Below are 25,509 nucleotides of genomic sequence, written 5' to 3'. Positions count from 1 at the left end.
AGCATACTGGCAGAGCCACTAGAGTTGGCCTGAAAAATGGAAATCCCTTTCTGTAAAACAAGTTCACGTTGGGGGCTGGGGCTGGGGAGAATTGTCCCAACCCAGGACAAAATGTCAAAATACATTTTTTAATTTTTTTTTATAGGAAGAGTTTTCAAGAAAAAAATCTATTTGGGAGAACAGAAGCAGAATTTTTCAGTTTCCCCACTGTCCACTAGAAATTGACAAGAGCCTTCCAGCTCAGATGCCAGGGAGGCGGAGAACTAGCATGTTCAGCCTTCTCACCTACCCCCAGCTCTGCAGCTGGAGATGCTGAGTACCTAGGCTCTCCGCCTCTCTAGGCCCAGGGCTAGGGAGAAGGCTGAGAGTTAGAGAGTTAAGGAGTCAAAGCACTCAGCCTTGGCAGCCCTTGGGAAAAACTTGCCAGTTTCACCAGGCAGAAGATGAAATTGACAAGAACCTTCCAGGCAGGCAGCAGGGGAGCCATTATTTCAATGCTCCCAAAGGAAAATCAAAATTTTTCTGAAAAACTGAAATTTAAAAAATTTTAAGTTTCAGTTTTACAAAAAGGGCATATTTGTTGGGAAATCATTCTGATGAACCAATTTTGACCCACTCCAACAGCAATTTTAGGAAGCTTGCACTGCCAATGACTGCTCTGTATTTGTTCTGTGGATAAATAGAGAACTTTAGTGTCCGATACTGTCAGTCTGATGTCTTTCCTGAGCACTGAATTCAGACACAAAGACATGCTATCCAAGTGGAAACTTCATACTGAAGAAAAAAAATCCTGTGGGAGCCACAAGTAAACCTCAAAGCTCGTTTTAAAAGACATTCTTTAAGATCACATGAAAACCTGGCCAAAGAGGTTACAACAAAAAAAAACCAAAACAACAACAAAAAAAAACTCTGAAAGAAAAATTGAGGTTATAAGTTAAGTTGATTATGGATGAAATTCAGACTTGGGTTACTAATATGTCACTGAACAGCAACTATTCAGTACTTTTGTTTTATATCCCACTTCTCTATTCCTGAATCCATAGAAGTAAAATAGGTCATTTTTACAGGGCTAAGAGACAGCAAATGCAATCACTGATAATCAGAATTCTCCTCTGCATCAAACTGAGTCCAACATATTTTCATATTTAAAAAACAACACTATACAAGTATGATTCTCTGTAGCAGTAGCTGGTTCCATACCCATCCCACTCAACAAACGCATTAACAACCAGATAAACACAACAGACAATGATAGTGGCATCAACAGCAAGTATGGCATTATTATGATGATTATTAATCAAGTGCAACTGCAGTGTGTGGGTGAGTGACTGAGTGCACTGGTCAAGGTAGATCCACAGGGCACCCCTCTTTTTCGCTTCCCTGGAGCTCCAGTCAGAAATGTAACATTGCATATAGCTGCATTACATTTTGAAGCTTCCCTTCTCTGCCACCTACACACACTACAGCTGGACTCCCCATTGAAGTGGCAGCATGGTTCCACAGAAGCCCTTAAGAAAGTCTTCTATTGAGAAGAATATGCACTCATGGGGGGAGGTTAAAGTTCTGTCATGAATTCAAAGCTGGTTTAACAGAGTAGGAGGCCAACTTTGAATATGGAAGGAGGTTAAGAGTGGTGTGCCCAAAGATCTGTATCAGAATCCATGTTTAATATATTTCTTGAAATCCCAGTAACGTGTATGCATGGCTCAAATTGTTTTATGCAATGTGAGTTACTTTACACTTAACTACCTTCAATTTCATCTGTCCCCATGCTGCCCTATCATCTGACTTTGTGAAGATTTGACCTTTGGAATTTCCTCACTGTTCATTTAATTTTGACTAACCTGAATAACTTTGCATCATCTGCACATTTTGCTATCTCACTGCTCACTTACTTTTCCAGATAATTAGTAAATATATTAAACAATACCAGTCTTAGGGCTAGTCTACACTGGCAATGCTAAAGCACTGCTGCTGCAGCGCTTTAACGTGGCTTATGTGGTCGCAGCACAGCAAAAACCCACCTCCACAAGAGGCGTGGCTCCCAGCACTGGTGCACTGTTTACACTGGCACTTTACAGTGCTGAAACTTGCTGCACTTGGGGGGGTGGGGGAGGGGCTGGAGGAAGAGGGTCAGTTTCACACTCCTGAGTGAGAAAGTTACAGCACTCTGTTCCTGCTCTCTAGTCCTCTGGATCAGTGGTTCTCAAACTATTGTACTAGTGACCCCTTTCACACAGCAAGCCTCTGAGTGCCCCCCCCCCACTTATAAATTAAAAATAAATTATATATTTAACACCATTACAAATGCTGGTGGCAAAATGGGGTATGGAGTAGAGGCTGATCGCTCGCAACCCCTCATGTAATAACCTCACGACCCCCTGAGGGGTTCTGACACCCAGTTTGAGAACACATGCATCTGAGGAAGTGGGTATTCACCCATGAAAGCTCATGCTCCAATACGTCTGTTAGTCTATAAGGTGCCACAGGACTCTTTGTCGCTTTATACATTGTTAAAATCATAGGCCAATATCCTTTTCCTCCTCCTTGCCCTGCCGAGGGGGAACCAGCCAACTGCAGCAACACTCTCTGACCCAGCTCTGAAGCCCTAATCCTAGCATGACCAGAAGGCAAAATCCGGCAGAAGGGAGTCCACCCCGCACTCAACTCGGAGCAGCAGCCCCGGCAGCTCCTGTTCTATAGGGTTGTGCACGGGGTCGCAACCCCACTCAGGTTTGGCCTGGCTGCCTGAAAGCGTGGCTGGGTCAAACTGAAGCAGTACTATGAATCCATGCACTAGGAGCCAGGAGTTGGACCCAGCCTTTTAGGACAGGAGCCGCAGAAGTTACCACTGCATGGTGATTTCTTAAAAATCATGGACACAAAGATAAGTCACAGACAAAGAGAAAAATCACAGTATCCGTATCATTTTCCCCACTGTGACAAACCTGCAGCCCTAATGATCACAAATGGCTTTATTTTGCCTTAAAATCTATGAAATAACTGTGATGACTTTCAGAATTAACCTTTATTTTGCATCTCTTGGTTTAAATAAAGATAACAGCAGCCAGCATGCAACCAAAGTTTCAGGTCCAAATACATGTGTAGCCTCCTTAAAGCACTTCTTGCCTTCTCCCCCACCCTGCCCCCTTCATTTTATTAGCACTTTCAATGGAATCCATGTGGAAAAAGCAGTGCAGGATGGACAATTCATATGTGTGCCATGCTTTGCACACAATAAACCTGCTGCTGTGCTGCTGCTCCTGGAATTTTTAAAGGAATGACAGTATTGTAGACAGTATTGTATATCTTCCGCCAGAGGCTGGCAAAATCTTCCCTAATTCTAGACACCTGCAAAATTTGTAAAACGGAGGGGTCGGGGTAGCGGTGAATGTATGTGAAGGAAGCTACTATTCATATACAAACAGGAAGAGCCAGTTCAATATAACTCAAACTAGAAAAAGGCATTCAAAAAAGGCATTGGAATAACAAAAGGGCATCAATGGACAGATGGGGGCACAAGCAATAGGCACAGGAGACTACATTGCTGGGAATAAACAATGTGAAATTTTCAACGAGACTCCAAGCCACATGAAACTTGGGGTTAATTGCAAATAGGTTCTCCTTATCAATGAAGAGGGGTCGAGTTTTAGGTACTGCGAAGGGGAATTATGGTTTGATACTAAATCTAAGCAAAATTCAGTGACTTAAGCACTGAATCAGGCAAAACTGTGGTTTTGGCTGAGTACCCTTTTCGATGGTTTTGATAAGCACTAGAGTGGTACAAATGTAAAATTAGATAATCCTTGAGAATCCCTCCTGAGAATGCAACAGCCTCAGACAGATGATTGGAGTCTGTTGGCAAGTCTGACAGCGTCATAGGAATTTTCTAAAATTAAAGAGACCTTTCAGATACTTCTCAACACAGTTTTCCCAGTGATGGAATAGGATTAGCACCTGGATGAAGAGCAGCTGGTGAAACCAAATCCAGGTCTGAGAGATATGATGGGCAGAGGAAAATATCTTAACATAAGAACATAAGATTGGCCATACTAGGTCAAACCAATGGTCCATCTAGCCTAGTATCCTGTCCTCTGACAATGGCCAGTGCCAGTTGCTTTAGAGGGAATGAACAGAACAGGGAGATTTTGAGTGATCCCGTGTCATCTAGTCCCAGCTTGTGGCAGTCTGAGATTTAGGGACACCCCAAAGCATGGAGTTGAGTCCATGCTCATCTTGGCTAATAGCCACTGATGGACCTGTCTTCCGTGAACTTATCTAGTTCTGTTTTGAACCCAGTTATACTTTTGGCCTTCACAACATCCCCTGGCAATGAGTTCCACAGGTTGGCTGTGTGTTGTGAAGAAGTACCTCTTTTTATCTGCTTTAAATCTGTTGCCTACTGATTTCATTGGGCAACCCCAGGTTCATGTGTTATGTAAAATGGTAAATAACACTTCCCTATTCACTTTTTCCACACCATTCATGATTTTATATAGACCTCTATCATATCCCCACTTAGTGGTCTCTTTTCTAAGCTGAACAGTCGATCTTTTAAATGTCTCCTCATACAGAAGCTGTTCCAAATCCCTAATAATTTTTGTTGCTCTCTTCTGTATCTTTTCCAATTCCAATATATCTTTTTTTGAGATGGGGAGACCGGATGGCCCCAAGTACTTGTAGTCCAGCTTCATGGATGTACAGATGGATTACAGGTTTGGGTGGACAGCCAAACCTTAAACTCTACCTTAAGGTTAGGGATTGGCTGACAGTGTCGGTTGGCATGACACTTCTAAGCTGTCTTCACCTCTTCAACAATGGCTCGAAAAAAGCAAGAGCAGGGAATGCAAGCAGGCTGAAGTAGACACTGGAACAAGGGCAAGCACAGCTGAGCTGTGGGCATACAATAAATTGATCTGCACTGATCGTGGCCACTCGGTCAGTTCCAAGGCAGTGTAGCTGGACTAATTGATTGCCCAGTAGTGAAGCCAGTCAGGGAGCAGGCCAGCAGCTGGCCATAACTGGTCTGGTCCCTGACAGCATCCTACTTACCTCTACAGGTCATATGTTTCTATGACAACTCTCAGAATGCTCAGCAAAATATCTACATCTGGAATTTTGGTTCTCATTGAAATCACAAGACTTCTCATAACTCCTGTTAAACCGACAACCTAACTGAAAAAATGATACATGGACAATCTATGTCATTTTTGTTTGCTTATTGCAGCCATAGTTCTTTTTGTGTATTTTCTGATTGCCTTTCCACAGTAAATTGTAACCAACATTGATATAAAGTAGCTCTGGTACCCACTGTCTGACATTTTACCAAAATATGCTCTATGAAAGTTTTCCTGTACCTGGGGGGGTCTCGCTTTCTCTAACAACAGGAAGTACAGCAGCCTTGGCTTATCAAGGACCAGTGAACGTGAGGATAGTAACATTTGAATGTCAGAATCAATTTATGTCAATTGATTCTGGGGCCTCACAGAAGATTTACAGTCAAGATGAGCAACCATACAATTTATCTCATTAAAGTAATGTTGATTCACAGATGCTCTGCCTCTCTTTTGTGATTATCATTTCAAGCCAGTAGTGCATGACATTTTCTCTGTTACTAAACCTTCTGAAGTCAGAATCCAACAAAGAGCTCCATGCAGGTGGGCTCTGTCCCTCACCCCATGAGTCCCACTGAAAGCAATGAGGCTCTGCATCCCAGTGCCCATGTGGAGCTCACTGTGGAAGTAGGGCCACAGAAACCAAGCATAACAGAAAGAACGCCAAGACTTGTCTGCTTGTAGCAAGCGGCATGGTCTCCCCCTCTCCCACGATTGACAGGAAGAGAACCATGACTGCCCCCTGATGGGCAGAACTGGGACACACAGGGTTGCTGGAAGCAGAGGGACAGGACAGGAACTGGAACTATAAAAGGCAGGCCCTCCAGCTCAGTTGGGGCAAGGAGCAGGACCCCTCATCCCACCCACCCATCCCTGTTGCTGGAGCCCAGACCTGACAGAGGCCACTATACTGCCAGAGACCTGGAGGAGCTTCTGGAGCTGCCAGACACTAGGGACATTGAGGAGCTGTTGGGGCTGCCGCTAGCCGTATACCCCAGCAAGGCGAACGACACATAGGAAGGAGCCCAGGGAAACCAATTAGGGTTTGGTTGTGTTACTGACTGTAAGCCAGCCAGTGCATTGTGGCCGGATTTCCCCGCTGACCCAGTGGCAGACCACTCCACCACTATTAGGGCCCTGGGCTGGGACGCAGTGGAGTGGGCGGGCCTATGTCCTCCTACCACCCCACCATCAGGGGTGGTAGCCTCTCCACCTTTAGGCCAGGAGGACTGCATTGGTCTGACGCCTGCCTAAGCTAGGATGCCAGATTGTTTCGCTGACTCTCCCATCAGAGAGCTCATCTCCCCTAGACTGCTTGGTTGTTAGGCCTAACCGTAGGCCAGAACCTTTACCTGACTGCTGCCCTCCCCAACTGAGGGCCTTGGACAGATAGACTCACTACTGCTCTGCCTGACAGCAGGCCAGACCCCTTCAGCTGATTATGGCCCCATCATAATTGAAGATGCTAGACCTAGAGACGTGCCGCAACCCTCCCTGACTGCAGGCCAGACCCATTAACTGTGAGTTGCCCTGCTCTGGCAGTGTCGGGGCTACCAGATCCAATTGCTGCCTGGCCTGGACTGAAGGCCAGCACTGATTAACTGTTGACTAATTTCCCCCTCAACAGAGTGGCTCTAGGAGCATTACAGCGAGGGGGTGTGGTCTCCCCTCTTGATTGATTGGGAAAGAACCATGACCACTCTACACTTCTATAATAATTATCTGTGTGTATGCAACACATATTATACTTAGTAACTCAAAGCTCTTGCTTTCAAATTACAAATGCCATCAGTAATTTAGTTTTCCATATAATGGAGGGAGGAGAAGTAAATTTTATTTATTTATTTATGTAAGCTTAAATTATGTTGATTTATTTTGATTGTCACTTCAAATATATTTCTGGATTAATAACTGACATATCTGAATGAAAAAAGAGGTCATGTTGGGTTAGGAATTGGTGGAGGGAGACCAGAAGAGATCCCAATCAGTTTTGAAGATGTACTTTGTCAACTCTGGACCCAATTGGCAAAATAACACAAGTTATTCTTCAGTTTATTAGAGCTGATCTGAAACATTTTAATAAAAGTGTATGTCATTGTTTATCCTGAGGCATGCCAGTGTTAAAGCTGATAGGTAAGTTTAAGCTAAAGCTTAAGTTAAATGAATTTGTACTTGGAAGATGCACAGAAAGATACATAAATAACAACAACAATAAGCACTATGTCTAGAATTAGTAATAAAATTAAAAAACCCAAAGCATTCTTCAAAACTACACTATTGTATTTTTAAAAGTCTGGTAACCTTAATTTCATCATTGAAATTTGATTTCTTTTTAAATATTTTTCCCTCACAGTCCTTGCCATAGGATACATCCCAACATCTGGATAACAGAATCCATGCTGACAGACTAATGCACATGTGGAAGAGTGTGCCTGCTACTTCGCTGCTCCTCAGAACAGACATACTGTCTCTGTCTCTGACTGTCTGTGTCCCCTCTTTATTAAAAAAAAATAAGACTGCACATGTCTCTGGTCTGAATGTGACCAGCCTGCAATATTGCATTCTTTCTACATGGAATGTCTGGTTTAGGTGATACCAAGTGATCCCTACCCTAGATTTGGATGTTTGATGGATTATTAACTAGCACATCTGGCTCTCTCCATAGGAGGGTGAGTTCTGCACAGCCGCAGGAATTTCTTTCATACACCATTTTTATTAGCTTTTCAAAAGAATAGGGATTACCACTGGAAAGGAAGACATCAAGGGCATTTGCTGAGATATTGGTCCCCTACCTGTTTACCTCATAAAAAGAAATCTGTCTTTCTTTCTTAAGAATTAATATTTTTCACTTTTTATACCAGCCCTTATTGTTTCCTCATATTTGACAGGTCCATTTCATTGAGAAATGGCTCATGATTTGTGATCTTATGACAGCTGTAAGTAAAACGTGTTTTCAGAAAACCCGGAAGACAAAGGAATCTAGAGATGGGGCAATCTTAAAGTACTCATCTCAGATACTGTTCTTCCCATGTAAACCAGACTTCCACAGACTTCATACCCACAGACATCACAAGATAAAAAATGAGGTAGATTCAGTGGAAAGAGAGGAACGAAATAGTAGCTCAAGAAAGCACATTTGTTTACTTAGAGTTAGTCTACACAGTTTAGTTACACTGGTATAAGATAAAATGTTAAAGTGCTATAATTATATTGGTGTAACTCCCCGTGTGGATGATCTTATGCAGGTACAAGATGACCTTTTTCAATGACCTTAGTTAATGTCATTTTGGAAGTGGCTTAAAATAAGCTGAAAATAGTCACTTATATACCGGAATAAGAGTATTCACATGGGGGACTTATACCAATGTAACTATAGCACTTTAACTATACTTATATAATTAATCTTGGAGTTAAATGTTTAATTTTATAATTGCTTCTGTTGTGTGCATTTGTTATTTTGTATCTTATTATCCTGTAATAAGTTAAAGTATATTTTCTTCTGTCTGAGTTAATGATGTCTGTTGAGAAGTATCATGTTCTGTTAATGGATTGGCTAGAACACTGCAAGAATACAGTTAAGGGAGAGAATTTTAAAAGTGCAACTGGTTTTCTGATGCTGTAAATGCAAATCAGGCAGTTTCCTGCCAAAAGTTCACTTCTCTGTTTAGTTTTTCTAATGAAATGAATTTAATTGCTCTGCTCTTGAAGCCTGATATAATCTTTTCCTTGACTTTGACTGAGTTTGGATCAGCCTCTTAGAGTATGTCTGCACAGAAGCTGGGAGGTGCACACACACGTAGCTGGGGCTGAAGTGCTAAAGAGAGCAATGTGGCTGCATTTCATTGTATGCCAGCTGCCCAAGTACATACCCAGAGAGTTGGGTGGAATTGCACTGGGGAGGCTAGTCCAAGCTGCTGCATGTGCTGCTGCAGCCACATTGCTGTTTTTAGTGCACTAGTCTGAGCAAAGCTAGCGTATCTATCTACCCATGCTGGAAATTACACCTCTCAGCTGCTATATAGATATAAGCAGTCTTGTTGACTTCAGTGTGCAGTCATGTGCCTGAGCAAAGAGTATTTGTGTGAGCAAGGGTTTAGAGGATCAGGCCTCATGGTAGAAGAGTTATGTGAGATCTGGGAATGGTTACCTTCAGGGACCAAATGGTCTTTCCTATCCCTAAATGTTCCCTGTTGATGAGGAGCAGTAAGACATGTATGCATGCAGATGTGAGTTGTGTTTATTGACTCCTGATTAAAACAAATACAGTACAACATATTCTTTATAAACAGGATCCCTAGTATTAAAGGTTTTATACTGTTAGAACACAGCGGTAGCTCTGTTGGATATAGGAATTCTGAAGTTATGTAGAATTCTTAGAGGCTATTATTCGCATCTGTTACCTTTACCAGATTTTTGGTTCCTGGAAAACTTATACCCAGGACAAGGGTATGGTGAAACAAAAACTGTGATGGTTCATCATGGAATAACCTTAATGAACCATATTTATTTCATTTAGTAATAGCATTTCACTTAAAATAATATTTTACTGAATTTGAAATAGCAGATTTCAATGTCTCTCAAAACCCTACTGTTATGAGAGCGGGTGCTAATGACCGCCATTAAATCGGTCTTTAATCCAAAGACAATCACACACCTTGTTAAAGTTAAAGCATGTGCCAAGCACTCTTTCAGACTCAATGAGAAAAAGAATTGAGCCCCTTTTATGTAGTAAAGACAGCTGGAAACAATGGAGGGACTGCTCAAGGCACATGGAAGGTCAGAGCTAAACTGGATGGGCTGAGGGGGTTGCTAGGTTGCAAATACAGGGACTAAGGCTTAGATTCACTGTAGACACCTATGTCCAACTTTTAGATGCCACAGATATTCTCAAAAACACTGCTGAGCTTCTGCTAACCCTGTAGATGCCTAAATTTCTGCCAGTAGCCATGTGCAAACCTGAAGAAGTCCTGAAGCCAGCCCACAGCTATTAAGCTGCTTGGAACTGTAATGCAGTGGCATTTCAGACTAGACATTCCTCTGCCTATGTTGCCCACAAGTCCCGATCCAGCCTTAATTGTTTGATTTGCTAACTTTTGATTGCTTGACTTAGTGACCTCAATTTTTTTAATCATTTTTTGTGTGTAATTTCTTACATTTTTAGAAAAGCAAATTAAAAAAAAACAATAGAATTTCTATCATGTGGAACCATACTGACATCCACATGGGTCATCAGCAGGGCTGGAACCTTTAGATTCACAGCAAAACCCTGCCATGTGAGCTAGCACTGTAACTGAAAACAGTAGCAGGTTGTCATCCTCTGTGTGGCCGCGAATTAGAAGAGGATGAGACATATAGTTTGTCAGGAATGATGAGACTCAGGAATCTGAGGTTGCATTCCAGGTTCTGGAAGGAAGTGTTCTCTAGTGGATGCAGTCCCCTCTGCCTCTGTTCACCTCACTCCTGACCCCTTCTGCTTCCAGGGAGTAAAGAACATAATCCTATATCATTAATGCAGCAGCTTTCCTCCCACTCCCCTGCAGTCTGTCTCTGTCCCAGTCTTCTCTCTTCTTCCCCCACTGTGGTCCATTCTCCCCACAGCTTAGCCATCCCAGTCAGACTCCATCCTCTTTGGTTTCAAAACCATAGTCCTCTACAATATGAACGGAAGGAGAACCTCCATCAGTTGTAATAACATTTGAAAGTATCTGATTCCATCCAACACAGGACAGTGGAAAACATACATGCTAGCCAGTGCATTAAAAATGCATTAAGTACTTTGCAGCATGCCCCTTCCTGCTTATGAAAGAGATAATTGTTGTTTAAAAGTGGTTGTATTAAAGGAGGTAGCCGTGCTATTTGTCCCCAGAACAATAGAGATTAAAGTCTCTAGACCAGCTTCTATCAAAATAACATGCTTCCCTTTGAACATGTCATTAGCACTGTTTTCCATCTGGCTGTTGGCAAAGATCTTGAATTTGCTCAGAAATGCTGAAAGTTCATCAATTACAGCACACAGAAGCCATTATTTCTCGTTTCTTTTACTAATATGATGTTTTCTTGGGGATAGGGGGGCGGTGAGGCTGGTGAGAAAAAGAAAGAAAGAAAGAAAGAAAGAGTTTGACCGCTGTAATCTCTATGGCAACAATTATGTCTCAGTCCTGAATGCAAAATGATGTAAAGCGTAACCTCATCTTTGAGAGTAAGGAGGAACCAGTATCCAGATACATGTAAGAATGTCAAAATAACCATTGTAACTCACCTTTGTTGACAGGTGAGTTACATGTAAGTAACTAACATGTAAGATAACTCCATCTGAGGCATTAGGAGGTACAGTGGAGGGATAATGTACCAGACTTTACCACCAGCAGATTGGGGAGTCACATGAATGAACCAAATTATGGAGCTCTGTCAATACTGCACTTCACCCACATTCACTGCTAAACCTAGTCCTCGCCAATATCTCTTCCTTTCATGAGCACTCAAAATAAACCATCAATATCATTCAGAACATTCAAAGAAAAAATTCAGTTTAGGAAAAATAAAGGCACAACAACTGTGATCTGGCTGGCAGCATTGGGAAGAGGGTTAGGAGATTTAAAACAGACTCATTACACCACTTGTAAAAGTAGAAAAGTAGAAAAAGTGTTGCCAGCATAAACATTAATGTTTGCATATAAGGCCTGGTCTACACTACGTGTTTAAACCGAATTTAGCAGCATTAAACCGATTTAACCCTGCACCCGTCCACACAACGAGGCCCTTTATATCGATATAAAGGGCTCTTTAAACTGATTTCTGTACTCCTCCCCAACAAGAGGAGTAGCGCTGAAATCGGTATTGCCATTTCGGATTAGGGTTAGTGTGGCCGTAAATCGATGGTATTGGCCTCCGGGCGGTATCCCACAGTGCACCATTGTGACCGCTCTGGAAAGCAATCTGAACTCGGATGCACTGGCCAATTAGACAGGAAAAGCCCCGTGAACTTTTGAACTGCATTTCCTGTTTGCCAGCATGGAGCTCTGATCAGCACAGGTGGCGATGCAGTCCCAAATCCAAAAAGAGCTCCAGCATGGACCGTAGGGGAGATACTGGATCTGATCGCTGTATGGGGAGACAAATCTGTTCTATCACAGCTCCGTTACAGAAGACGAAATGACATAGCATTTGAAAAAAATCTCCAGGCTATGATACAGAGTCCACAGCACAGTGCTGCGTGACAAGTGTAACGGAAAGCCAAAGAATCAAATGGACGCTCATGGGGGGAAGGAGGGGGTACTGTGGACTCCAGCTATCCCACAGTCCCCACAGTCTCAGAAAAGTATTTGCATTCTTGACTGAGCTCCCAATGCCTGTAGGGTCAAACACATTGTCCGGGGTGGTTCACGGTATATCTCGTCAATATACCTCCCCTTCCCTCCCCCCCCCCCCGTGAAAGAAAAGGGAAAAAAATCATTTCTTAACTTTTTTGAATGTCACCCTATGTCTACCGCATACTGCTGGTAGACGGGGTGCTGCGGCACTGAACAGCAGCATCCTCTCCCCTCCCCTCCCCTCCCCGGTGGCAGACAGTACAGTACAAAAGGACTGATAGCTGTCCTCGTCATCATCCTGTGAGTGCTCCTGGCTGGCCTCAGGTGAGGTTGGCCAGGGGCGCCTGGGTAAAAATAGGAATGACTCCCGGTTATTCCCGGCAGATGGTACAGAACGGCTGGTAACTGTCCTCATCATAGCAATGGGGGGCTGAGCTCCATCAGCCCCCCCTTTCATGTCTAAAGAAAAGTTTCTGTACTGCCTGGACTATCATAGCAGCAGGATGCTGGGCTCCTCTTCCCCCCACCATTTAATGTCCTGCCTGGACTGTCATAGCAGCTGGAGGCTGCCTCCCCCTCATTTTATCTCACTAAAAACTCAGTGTTTCTTATTCCTGCATTCTTTATTACTTCATCACACAAATGGGAGGATACTGCCACAGTAGCCCAGGAGGGTTGGGGGAGAAGGGAAGCAACGGGTGGGGTTGTTGCAGGGGCACACCCTAGAATGGCATGCAGCTCATCATTTCTGCAGGATCCAACACGGAGCGGCTGTGCTTTCTGGTTCTCTGATGCACTGGCTCTCTAGTACACTTGCCCCATATTCTAGGCAGGACTGACTCTATTTTTAGATAAAACATAAAGGAGGGAATGACCCGGGGAGTCATTCCCATTTTTGTCTTTGCACCCCCAGCCGACATTAGTGAGGCCAGCCAGGAGCACCCATGACAGCAGCAGACGGTACAGAACGACTGATAATCGTCATCTCATCGCCAATTTACCATGGCACAGCAAACGGTACAGAACGACTGGTAACCGTCTCTGCTACCTTGCAAAGGCAAATGAATGCTGCTGTGTAGCACTGCAGTACCGCCTCTGTCAGCGGTATCCAGTACACATACGGTGACAATGACAAAAGACAAAACAGGCTCCACGGTTGCCATGCTATGGCATCTGCCAGGGCAATCCAGGGAAAAAGGGCGTGAAATGATTGTCTGCCATTGCTTTCAGGGAGGAAGGAATGAGTGACAACATTTACCCAGAATCACCCGCGACACCGTTTTTGCACCATCATGCATTGGGATCTCAACCCAGAATTCCAATGGGCGGGGAGACTGCGGGAACTATGGGATAGCTACGAGATAGCTACCCACAGCGCAACGCTCCAGAAATCGACGCTGGCCTCGGTACACGGACGCACACTGCCAAATTATTGTGCTTTGTGTGGCCACGTGCACTCGACTTTATACAATCTGTTTTACAAAACTGGTTTATGTAAAATCGGAATAATCCTGTAGTGTAGACATACCCTAAGGCAGAGTGTAAACTCTCACACAGAAGACCTTTCCAGATGTGATGCCCATTACTTTATCAATAATCCTTACATTCGGGATTAATGTATTCACATTTGGCAGAAGAAATTATTTCATATTATTTTGAGGTGAAGGAGTAAAATATTGCCTCTGATAACTGTACACTGCAAGTCACTAGTACCCTTCATGGATCTCCTATTCAACATAGCTTAAGTCCTCCCACCAGGTTTCAAAGTCTGGAGATATTTTCCAAAAGTTCCAATTTCCTCTGAAAAGCTCTCTTTGCTTTGATTATAATATTAGATACAGCTTTCAAATGTATATCTCCAATGCCACAGATTCAGTGTGCCAGTCTCTTCTTGGTTATACCTACAAAACCAATGAGGTTGACAGGTGTATGCCCGCAGAATGTGGCCCATGGTTTAAAATGTTTCTTGACAAGTCTCCTCAAAAAGTGCCACAATTGACCTAGGAGATAAAGCATCCCCTCTGTCTTCAACTTCTCAAATATTCTCTCAAAACTTCTCACACAGTACAATCAACAAATGTCTCTACTACTCTGTAACTTTTCAGATGTCAGTGAATCCTGCATCTGTTAATGACTACTCTGAAGATCACAGCTCAAAAGTCCCCAGAGCAAAACATCAAAAATAAACATTCCCCCCCCCCACAAGAGATTTATGCCTCTCTTCTTGTTTTGTCATCCACCAAAAAGAAAATTTTGAACCACGTAGACATATGTGGGCCAGATCCTCAGTTGATGTAAATCAACCTTGCTCTGACTTCAGTGGATCTTCACCCATTTACACAAGCTGGGGATCTAGCTCAATAAATAGTGTAATTCCATTATTACATATCCATAACTTCTGTCCTCAGAAAACCAAGTGACTGATCCAAATTAGAGGATACTGCAGGATAGAAAGAAAGGACTTAATATCTTTCTTGAAATATGACTCCAGAAATTCCCCCACAGCCATGAAACATGCTGAATGGATCACATCCAGGCCTCCAGAAAAACACTAGACATTTGCAGGCCAGGTTGCTGAAAACAGAATTTGGCTCTTAAAAAAAATACAGCTTTTATTTTAACTATTAGTGTTTTATAGGTATGTTCCTTTAAAAACAAGCCCTGCTCATCTTAGGTAGCATTTGCACAATGTGTTGCTATGACTACTGTTACAAGTACTTGTTTTTAATTAACAGTAGAGCAAAAAAGTCAAGTAAAAACCTATGTAAATGGCAATTAGTCTTGCCCTTGCAAAGAGAAGTTAAGCTCTGACCTTTCTGAAAACATCCATAACCTCTCTTTTGGATATGAATAGATATACTGTTAAGTTTAAAATCTTTTTTTTAAAAGCAGCAAAGAATCCTGTGGCACCTTATAGACTAACAAAAAAAAAACCTTACTTGGCTCCTTGTTTAGCTTCTCCACCCTTAAATGCTAAACAGTGAGATACCCACTTATCACGAAGGAAAAGAAGAACACCAGAAGCCTTTGCTCTGCTTCTCTGAGAAAAAGAGCATTCCATGTTTTTCCATATTCCATGTTTTCACTGCGTACCCTCCATAAAAGCTAATACTAATGCTGTCTTTTCTTGATTTGACCCTTAATACATATGGCACAAAGGAACTTTTGGTTAAGTTTGAACCCTTCTGTGTCAGGCCTGAGCACTGGCAATCCAGCTCAATAGTTAGAACCAGGCCAAGGGAGCTGGAAACTAGAGCCAAGAGTCAGAACCCCAGTCAGGAACCAGAGGCAAGGGTCAGAGCTAGACTCAGGATCAGCGTAGGAACAAAGGCTGGAGCAGGACTAGAGCAAGGCAGAAGCTAATGCAGGACAGGAGCAACCACAATCACAGCTGTAGGCCAAAGCATTAAGCAACCAGCAACTGCTGAGCTTAAAAGCAGGCCTGCTGGTTCCCTTTGGCAAATGCAGGTGGTCTGGCCAATCAGGCTGTCCTACTACAACTCAGCTGCAATCATAGTCTGCCTGGAGGCTGTGCTGGCTAGTCCTCAGACTCAGCTGAAGGTGCCCAAACCTGATATTCTGTTAATACCAAAACACATCTTGATTATGTGGTACCATGGATAAAATAATCTTTTATATCATGTTTTGCATCTAATTCCTTACAGCTCCAACTTAAAACAATACCCCTCTTCCAGGAATAAAGGAAACCTGTTCTATTTCAAACAGTACTGGATGTCATCATCTTTTCAGCACAAAATCCTCCTACAGCAAAACTATTCTGGAAAAGTCAGGGCACTCAAGCTTTGTCATAAACACTTGGTCCTGGTACTACAAGACTTTCAACAAATCAAAAACTTTACAAATGACTGTCCAACATGAATTTCTTTATATTAATTGAAGCTTTTTGAGAATTTCTTGATCTTATTTTAAATCAAATAAACATCTTTACTGTTTATAGTTACCTAGTACACCAATCTCATGTGACTAACCACTACTTATTCGCCAGTAATAACTCTGTCTAAATGACAAACTAATGTCCCAATCCTGCAAACAGTTATGTACATGATTAACTTTACCCATATGAGTAGGGCCCTACCAAATTCACGTCGATTTTGGTCAATTTCATCATCACAGGGTTTTTTAAAAATTGTAAATTTCATTATTTCAGCTATTTAAATCTGAAATTTCACCATGTTGTAATTGTAGGGGTCCTGACCCAAAAGGAGTTGGGGGCATGTTGCAAGGTTATTGTGTGGGGGGTTTGCGATACTGCTACCTTTATTTCTGTGCTGCTGCTGGCGGCGGCGCTGCCTTCAGAGATGGGCAACTGGAGAGCGGTGGCTGCTGGCTGGGAGCCCAGCTCTGAAGGCAGAGCCGCTGCCAGCGCCAGCACCAGCACAGAAGTAAGGATGGCATGGTATGGTATTGCCACCCTTACTTCTGCACGACTTCTGGCAGTACACTGCCTTCAGAGCTGGGTGCCCAGCAAACAGCTGCTTCTCTTCAGCCACCCAACTCTGAAGGCAGCGCAGAAGTGAGGGTGGTGAAACCACGATCCCCCCTAAAATAACCTTGCAACCCCCATTTAGCTCCCTTTTAGGTGAGGACCCCCAATTTGAGAAACACTGGTCTCCCCTGTGAAATCTGTATAGTATAAGGTAAAACCACACAAAAGACCAGATTTCATGATCCATGACATGTTTTTCATGGCAATTAATTTTGTAGGGCCCTACTGTAATGGGACCACTCAGATAAACAGAGCTTAAGCACATCTGTAAGTGTTTGCAGGATCAGGACCAAAATTTCCAAGCCATTCATCCTCTTTGCATACTCCAAGCTAGAACTGAATACTTTCATGGTACATTGTCCACATAAATTATCCTTCTCTTTTCATTCCTGCCAAACAATTTTGAATGAAAACACAAAACTGTGGTTTGAGGCAACTGCATTTTGAGAACGAAGAGGAAAATAATGAACAATGAAAATTATAAATGCTTCAATCAGGCTGCATAATTTTAAAGCTTAACGTTCATCAGAGATGGGCTTAAACTATACATTCAGATTTAAAAGACTCCAAAAGTTTGATGGTATATGGGTTTTGGGATCAGGCACTCCTCAGTTCTCATTGTAAAGCGCAGTAATCACAGCATTATAGAATTGTAGCACTGGAAGGGACCTCAAGAAGTCATCTAGTCCAGTCACCTGCACTCACGGCAGGACTAAGTATTACCTAGACCATACCTGATAGGTGTTTTTCTAACCTGCTCTTAAAAATCTCCAGTGGAGATTACACAACCTCCCTAGGCAATTTATTCCAGTGCTTAACCACCCTAACAGTGAGGACATTTTTCCTAATGTTCAGCCTAAACCACTCTTGCTGCAATTTAAGCCCATTGCTTCTTGTCCTATCCTCAGAGGTTTAGGAGAACAATTTTTATCCCTCCTCCTTGTAACAACCTTTTATGTACTTGAAAACTGTTATCATGTCCCCTCTCAGTCTTCTCTTTTCCAGACTAAACAAACAAAAAAATTGTAATCTTCCCTCATACGTCATGTTTTCCAGAGCTTCAGTCATCTTTGTTGTCCTCCTCTGTACTTTCTCCAACTTGTCCATGTCTTTCCTAAATGTGTCGCCCAGAACTGGACCACAATACTCCAGTTGGGATTGTATCAGCGCGGAGCAGACTGGAAGAATTACTTCTCATGTCTTGCTTACAATACTCCTGCTAATATCCCAGAATGAGGTTTGCTTTTTTGGAACAGTGCTACACTGTTGACTCATCCATGATCCACTATGACCCCCAGATCCCTTTTCCACAATACTTCTTCCTAAGCATTCATTTCCCATTTTGTAGGTGTGCAACTAATTGTTCCTTTCTCAGTAGAGTACTTTGCATTTTTCCTTACTAAATTTCATCCTATTTACTTCAGACTATTTCTCCAGTTTTCCAGAGCATTTGAATGTAAATCCTATCCTCCAAAGCACTAGCAAACCCCTCCCAGCTTGATATCATCTGCAAACTTTGTGAGTGTACTCTGTATGCCATTATCTAAATCAGTGGTTTTTAAACTGCAGGTCGCGACTCAGTATGGGTCACAGAATATAATGCACTGGATCGCAGTGGCTCTGCTCAGCGCCACTGACCGGGCCACTAAAAGTCCCATCAGCAGTGCTGCCTGGCTAAGGCAGGCTAGTCCCTACCTGTTCTGACACCGCGTGCGCCCTGGAAGTGGCCAGCAGCAGGTCCAGCTCCTAGGCAGGCGGGAGGGGGGCATGAAGCTCCATGCACTACCCCACCCTAAGCACCAGCTCCACCAATTGGTTCCCAGCCAATGGGAACTGGGGGCTGGTGCCTACAGGCGAGAGCCACGTGGAACCACTTGTGTGCCTCCACTTCGGAGCCAGACCTGCTGCTGGCCGCTTCCAGGACGCGGCGTGGTCTGCAGTGCCAGGACAGGCAGGAAGCCTGCCTTAAGCAGCCCCCCTGCTGCACCGCTGACCAGGAGCTGTGGCAAACAGACTCCATTTCTTACTCCTATAACTATATAGTTTGCTTGCTTAGCAGTGCTAGGTTGATAGAATAACATAAGCCTTCTGTGTCTATAGTAAGTGTTTTTCGAGCACAGTTGGATATAGACACGTCTCAGGCCTGGTTCAAATTTAGTTTATAAAAAGCCTATAACTGTTACTGGAAGATGTAGGACCTATGCTTGTGTGTTTTCTATACACGTAGGAAAAAATGGTTGATTGCAATTGCCAGTCTGTCAGAAGCATTCATTATTAGACTTCCCACAAAAGTCACACACAAACACACACATACACACACACGCACCTCCCATCCCTTTGAATTCAAATCCCAGTGTGAAAAAAACTACTTCTGATGCCATTTTTGGCAAAATATATGAAATTCAGTTCTTTTTGGTGTTATGTTTGGCTCTGAAAATACCAACACTCTGCAAAAATATATTTGATGCCTTAAAAACATCTGAATTGTTACCATTTTCATATCAGATTATTATGCACATCAATATTTTACTGCTCATATTCCTTAAAAACATCTGAATACAAGAAGACTGTGAAAAGTGTTTTCTTCCCACAACCATGTACTTTTGTTCTAACTCACAGCTCAATAAAAACAAATTTCAGAAATGCAGTTATTCTATATTGTGCCCACTGACTGGTATTTTTCAGTTGACTGAGTAGGAACTCCACAGAAGGCAAAAAAGCGAACAGAACTATAAGACTACAACCAAGCAAACAGAATAATTGAATCAAATACTGTAAAACCCAATGTTAAGATACAAATAAAATCCAGAAGATTTAATACTCAGAACTGGATATCAAAAGAAACATTATATTTCATTTAAAATCTGCTCAGCACCAAACGCACAGTCAATCTATTTCTCTTACTAGTGCAATTTTATTTATCAAGTGATATCTTTAGGCTGCTGGAGCAATGATAACCTAAACAACTGAGTCTTGAAGTATTGGATGTAAATAAATATCGGTAGGCTTTTGACACTGGTGTGGATACATTTCTTTACTGGACAATCACAGTTCCAGCTGTGTTCTTTAGGAGGTAAATCTGTCATTTCCGAAGCAGTTATGAACTCTTCCAAATAAGGCCTTTACAATGATCTATAGGCAGAAATACAGTATTCAACATTAGCTTGTTGGGCTCAAGTGGTACAGTACTGCATATGTTCTATTTCCAGAACTGTAGCGTTCTTAATAATATAGCAGTTGGCTACATTTGTAAGTCTACTTAGATAAATATTATCTGTTCCATGATAGAAGGGCAAGAAAATGCTTTGGGCTCTATTATGATGTACACAGTGAAGCTCAAAAAATATTACCATTTTCAAGGATGTAGAAAAGCAGTGTTTGCATTTTGGACTACATTCTAGTCCCATGAGTTAGTGGCCAAACTCCCACTGATTTATATACAACTAAGAATTCTACTCTCTTTTTTTTTTAATGGGTTTTTGGTTGCTTTGTTTTCTATGTTACATGCAGTTTCCTGCTGCCATAAAGTCAGTGGAAATGTTGCCATTTACTTCAATGGAACAGGATCTGTGCTGTGTGAGCTTTGTATTTTCCAGGTGGATTCACTTATTGAGCATCATGAATTTTAAGCAAAAAAAACATAGCTCTATAATCCACAGAGACTTATCCTCAAAATTTGATGTGATAGGACCAACTGAAGTCTATTTCAGTCTTTGGAACAAGTGCCAAAAAAAGAGTTAATATTGTGAATATTGACAACGTACAACTATAAGAGAATGCAAAAGCCAATATGGTAAATTAATATAATTTAGAGCCATTCAGAAGGCAAGTAATATGAATATACAATCCTTAACATTATTATTTTCTGAACATTTAAAGACTTACAGTCAACAGAAAACTTACCTTGATATGAGCTGCTGGATCTGGGACAGTCTGAATCATGTCCTTTAAGAGGCCAATGTGTTTAACAGTTCAAACCCCAAGGCAGCTGCACAGACAAGAAAACAAAATCATGTAAGAGTCTATATGCTTATATTTATTTTCAAGAAGACTCTATTTTCTTTTCTGGAGAAGTAAGTTTTTTTCCCCTATAGCAAATACAACTGATGCTGTAAGAAAGATATTATTGGTTCTATAGCCTCCATTAAGGTTTATTTATTAAAGGAGAAAGCATGTAGGGGTTGAAACCTGTGTTCCTTATTCAGGAAAATTCTCCTTTAAACTTAATAGGGCAATTCTCCCTGAATAAGAACTGAATACCAGTGCTCTAATTGTATAGCCCTGGTATTCTTAATATAGGGCAGAGTTGCTCTAGAATTTCTTCTTCCCCTGTTAGATGCAACATAATTGGGTAGATCCTCAGCTGATGTAAATAAGCATCGCTTCCATGGAGCTGGTGCCCATCTACAAGAGCTAGGGCTCTGCCCCATCATCTAGTTCAATAGCATTTTAAAACACAGAACTTTTGAAATTCCCAATATAAGATTGATAGTACAGTATTATTTAGATAATATTTTTATTTTTTAAGTAATGTCTCATCTAAAATAACATATTGCTCAATAATAGGAACATTAGCTATGTGCTAAAGAACCATGGTTTGTAGTAAGAACACAAATGCAAAAACATAACAATTTTAGTTCATTTAAAGCAAAAGATACCCATTTTTTCTTTGTTTTCCCTTAAAAGCCTAGAAAATCCCCATTTTCCATGCAGAGTGATTCCTTTAGATTCTTGAACTCCTTTTGTCTTTTAAAGTGACAGAGATGTATTAATTCATACTGTTCTTTACAGTTAAGATCATTTGAGACTCAAACTTCTATTTACCTGTCACGGCCAAAGGCTAATACCTTGACTCACTGTGTTGCACCTTAATGGACCATTGTGGAATAAGGTAGTACTCAGTGTGATTAAAGGTATCGAATTTGGCCATTAGTGAATTTTCCTTTTACTACTCAAAGGGCCCAACCTTCCCCCACCTGAGTCAATCAGAATGGGCTAGTAAACTTTAAGACCCAATTTGGAAAGCCCAATGCAAGCAAAATTCCAGTTAGGTGCACCATTGGTGCAGTTCCCCCAGCTAGCCATGAAAGTCATATGGGTTGTTGGAAGTGATTGTGTTCTTGGAGATTTCTCTCCCACGTGATTTGAAGTGTTGGTACATTTCATGCAAAACAGATGTGCAATTTTTAATTTTTTTAAAAAGTAACTATTGAACAAATGAACCTAACTCCTTTTTCAACTGCAACCCCCTTCTCAAACATCAGCAGCATTATCCAATGTGTTTTATGGGATAAAAAATTGAAGATCTCAAAATGTCATATATTAAAATATTAGAGTTGTATAAATTGTGAGATTTTATTTCACTCCCTCTATCATCATGGTCATCATTTTTACAGCCACTGGAAAAATGTGAAAAATTATCAAAGAAAATTTAGAGTTTTGCTGCACCAGTGATTATATCTATTTTGAAATGTTTCATTCAGGTTTTAAGAAGATAGCTAGACTCAGTCAGGTATTGTGACTGAATTGCTAACCAAGATAAGACCTGAATACATTTGTGACCCTCTCCCTGCCAGAAGAGCAACACCCACATAAGTCAATAGGATGTTTAGGAGTTCTGCACCTTGCAGGACTAAAATCATAGTGAGGGAGGCTAATGGGAGATAAAGAGAAACATGGACAGGGAGTATCCATGATAAACAGCTGAACACGCCAATTCAGGAACCAAACAAGAATGCCACTTCATGGGTCTGATCAGGGAGGATCTGCAGTGTGTGAATTTTGCAGGTTTGGGTGCAGAAAGCGTGGTTAAGGGTTTTGCCCAGCTTGCCCGTCTCCTTTAACATATATGCAGAAAAAGCTGCCACAATTTAGCCCATAAAATAAGATTTGGAGGCAATTTTTCAGAGGTATTTAGATACCTAAATATAAGATAGGTGCTTCATGGGACTTTCAAAAGTACCTAGGTATCTAACTCCAATTGAATTAAATAGGAATTAATCACTTAGGCCCTTTGTAAATCCCATTAGACTCCTATCTGCATATTTAGACACCTAAATATCTTGAAAAATCTGGCCCCTGATGAAGAATTTAAATACATCCGTTCACTAATCACCAGTTATTAACATATGTGGGCTTCACTCTGCATGGGAAAACTATGACAGGCCTCAGTTTAGTACTTTTGGAACAGGATCACCAGACTTCTTAGGGAATATCTACATCGCAATTAAAAACCTGCAGCCAGCCTGTGCCAGCCGACTCAGCCTCATGGGGCTCAGAGCAACAGGCTGTTCAATTGCGGTTTAGATGTTGGAGTTAGGTTAGAGACTGGGCTCGAGGAACCTGAGAGATGGGAGGGTGCCAGAGCTCGGACTGCAGCCTGAGCCGGAACGTCTAAATTGCAACTAAATAGCCTCTTTGCCTGAGCCCTGCGAGCCCGAGTCATGTAGCACCAGGGCTGGCTCTGGCTTTTTTGCCACCCCAAGCAAAAAAAAAAAAACAAAAAACCTGCGGGCGGCTGGAGCAGCAAAGCAAAATAAAACCTGCAGGGCAGACGGAGCCAGGATGCATACTTTTGGCTAGTGGGACTCTCTGTGCTGCAGACGTGCCCCGAGCAGTGGAGTGTGCACCCTGGCTAGCAGGGGGGAGGGGGAGAGAGTGGGAGGGGAGAGAGAGAAGGGAGTTGGAGGGGAGGGAAGGATGCGGGCTGCCAGGCTTGCTGCAGACCTGGCACCGGCTGGGGCAGATGGAGCGTGTGGCCAGCTCCCAGCAGGGCGCTCCCCTCCTCCGTGCCACCACTCCCTACAGGGTGGCCAGAGTGGTGAACAAAAAGAAAAAAGAAAAAAAAGGGCGGCCATGCCGCCCTAGGATTGGCCGGAATGCTGCCCCTTAGAATCTGCCGCCACAAGCACGAGCTTGCTTGGCTGATGCCTGGAACCGGCCCTGGCTAGCACAGGGCAGTTGTGGGTGTCTAACTGCAGTGTATGTAGACATAGCATCAGATCTTAAATTTGCCTGGCGCGAACAGCCAGGAACAGTAGTTCAGGCAAAACTGACTGGATTATGCTGGTACTCTTTCAGTCTACATCTAGACACCAGAACAGAGAATTCTTTACAAAGAGAGGGTGGGAGAAATTTATAAATCCAACTGGAAATCAAAGAAAATGTTTGTTCAGTCTGAATTTGAAACATGGATAGGTTATGGCAATTTTATATATTTCCTATTAAGGCACTCATCTGTAGCTGTGCTCCCACATGGAGGTTGCTGTTTCAACAGCATTTGTCACAGTTCAGGGCCACTGCACCTGAATTCCCCACTTGTGGTCCACCAAAGGCACCCACTCTAGGGCTATGTCTATACTATAGACCTTACAGCGGCACAGCTGTACCAATGCAGGTATGCTGCTGTAAGGTCTCTTGAGTAGCTGCTCTGTGCCTGCAGGAGAGAGCTCTCCCACCAGCACAATTAAACTATCTCCCAATGAGTGGCTGTAACTATGTCAGGAGGAGACAGTCTCCTGCCGACTTAGCACTGTTCACACTGGCACTTTTGTCAGTGAAACATTTGTCAGTCGCGGATGTGTGTGTGTTTTTTCACACATCTGACAGACAAGAGTTTTACTGACAAAAGTGCTAGTTTAGACATAACCTAGGTACCTGGATCTTCAACCATCACCTCTTTTGGGCAGAGAGACCCATGTCTCTCTCCCTCCTAACCAGGGGGTTTCCAGGCTGCACACTTCCCAGACAACACTGTAATATTCCCAGCAAGACTGACTGCCTAAAAGACCACAGACTTCACTTTGCTTTCTCTCCAGACTCTATGCTCAGCATATTGCCTGCTGTGATAGGGCGTGTCCCTCACACTCAAATTAACCCTAATGGTTAACCTAACCATGGGCCAATGGACTTCTTAGGCTGAAAACTGGGGAATATTTATGGAGATAGGAGAGCTCTAAGTAAGAGAAAGTCACCTGTGTAGGAACAGGTGGGGCTTCTATAAAAACAGGAAGCTGATAGGAGAAAAGAGACTGCAGTCACTCTCCCTGGGACAAGGGAGAGAAAGGGATTTGGACTCAAGAGGAAGGGTTTGTCTATCAGATCCAGGAGATAGGGGGTTGGCTAAAAGGGTAGAGAGTAAGAGCCTGGGACAGGACCGATAGGAAGGAGAGCAGAGGCGTGGCATAAAGGTTTCTGCTTGTACACACATTGGGTACTGGAGGCAGGATTTCTGGTCTGGAACCCAGAGTAGAGGGAAAGTCTAGGTTCCCCTAACAGCCACTGAATCAGAGGTACAATCTGGGCAGTGAACTTGAAGACTGTATAGGTCCACTTTTTCTGGGTACTAATGGAGTGGCTCAGTCAGGGCAGTTAAGGACCATCTGGGATGGTGTGGAAGGCCTTGATAGTACCTTGGAAGGGGAGGACTATTTGTGACTTGGCTGGAGGGCTAGGTCATGAAGATGAGATGTGGCAGCTCCTGAGGAGCAAGAGAGGGGCCACAAAGTGAGACAGCAGGCTGAGGAACTGCAAGAAGAGGGTGTTGGGCTGGCCAAGCTAACCCCCAGACATGGCCAGC

General features: G+C 42.7%; 1 protein-coding gene across 2 annotated transcripts in view; it reads right to left on the bottom strand.

Annotated features, from left to right (window-relative positions):
* The window catches only part of ERG (ETS transcription factor ERG), a 204,136-nt gene that overhangs the window by 123,845 nt on the left and 54,782 nt on the right, over nt 1-25,509 (bottom strand). For both annotated transcript variants that reach the window (XM_030577732.1, XM_030577692.1), the window contains exon 2: nt 20,835-20,919. In XM_030577732.1, coding sequence (XP_030433592.1) covers nt 20,835-20,873 — 39 coding nt within the window. In that variant the 5' untranslated portion in view covers nt 20,874-20,919. The remainder of the gene's footprint in view (nt 1-20,834; nt 20,920-25,509) is intronic.

Source organism: Gopherus evgoodei, chromosome 1, assembly GCF_007399415.2.
Source record: "Gopherus evgoodei ecotype Sinaloan lineage chromosome 1, rGopEvg1_v1.p, whole genome shotgun sequence".
NCBI lineage: Eukaryota > Metazoa > Chordata > Testudines > Testudinidae > Gopherus > Gopherus evgoodei.
The sequence above is the reverse complement of the archived record's forward strand: the minus strand, read 5'-3'. Positions and strand labels throughout refer to the sequence as shown.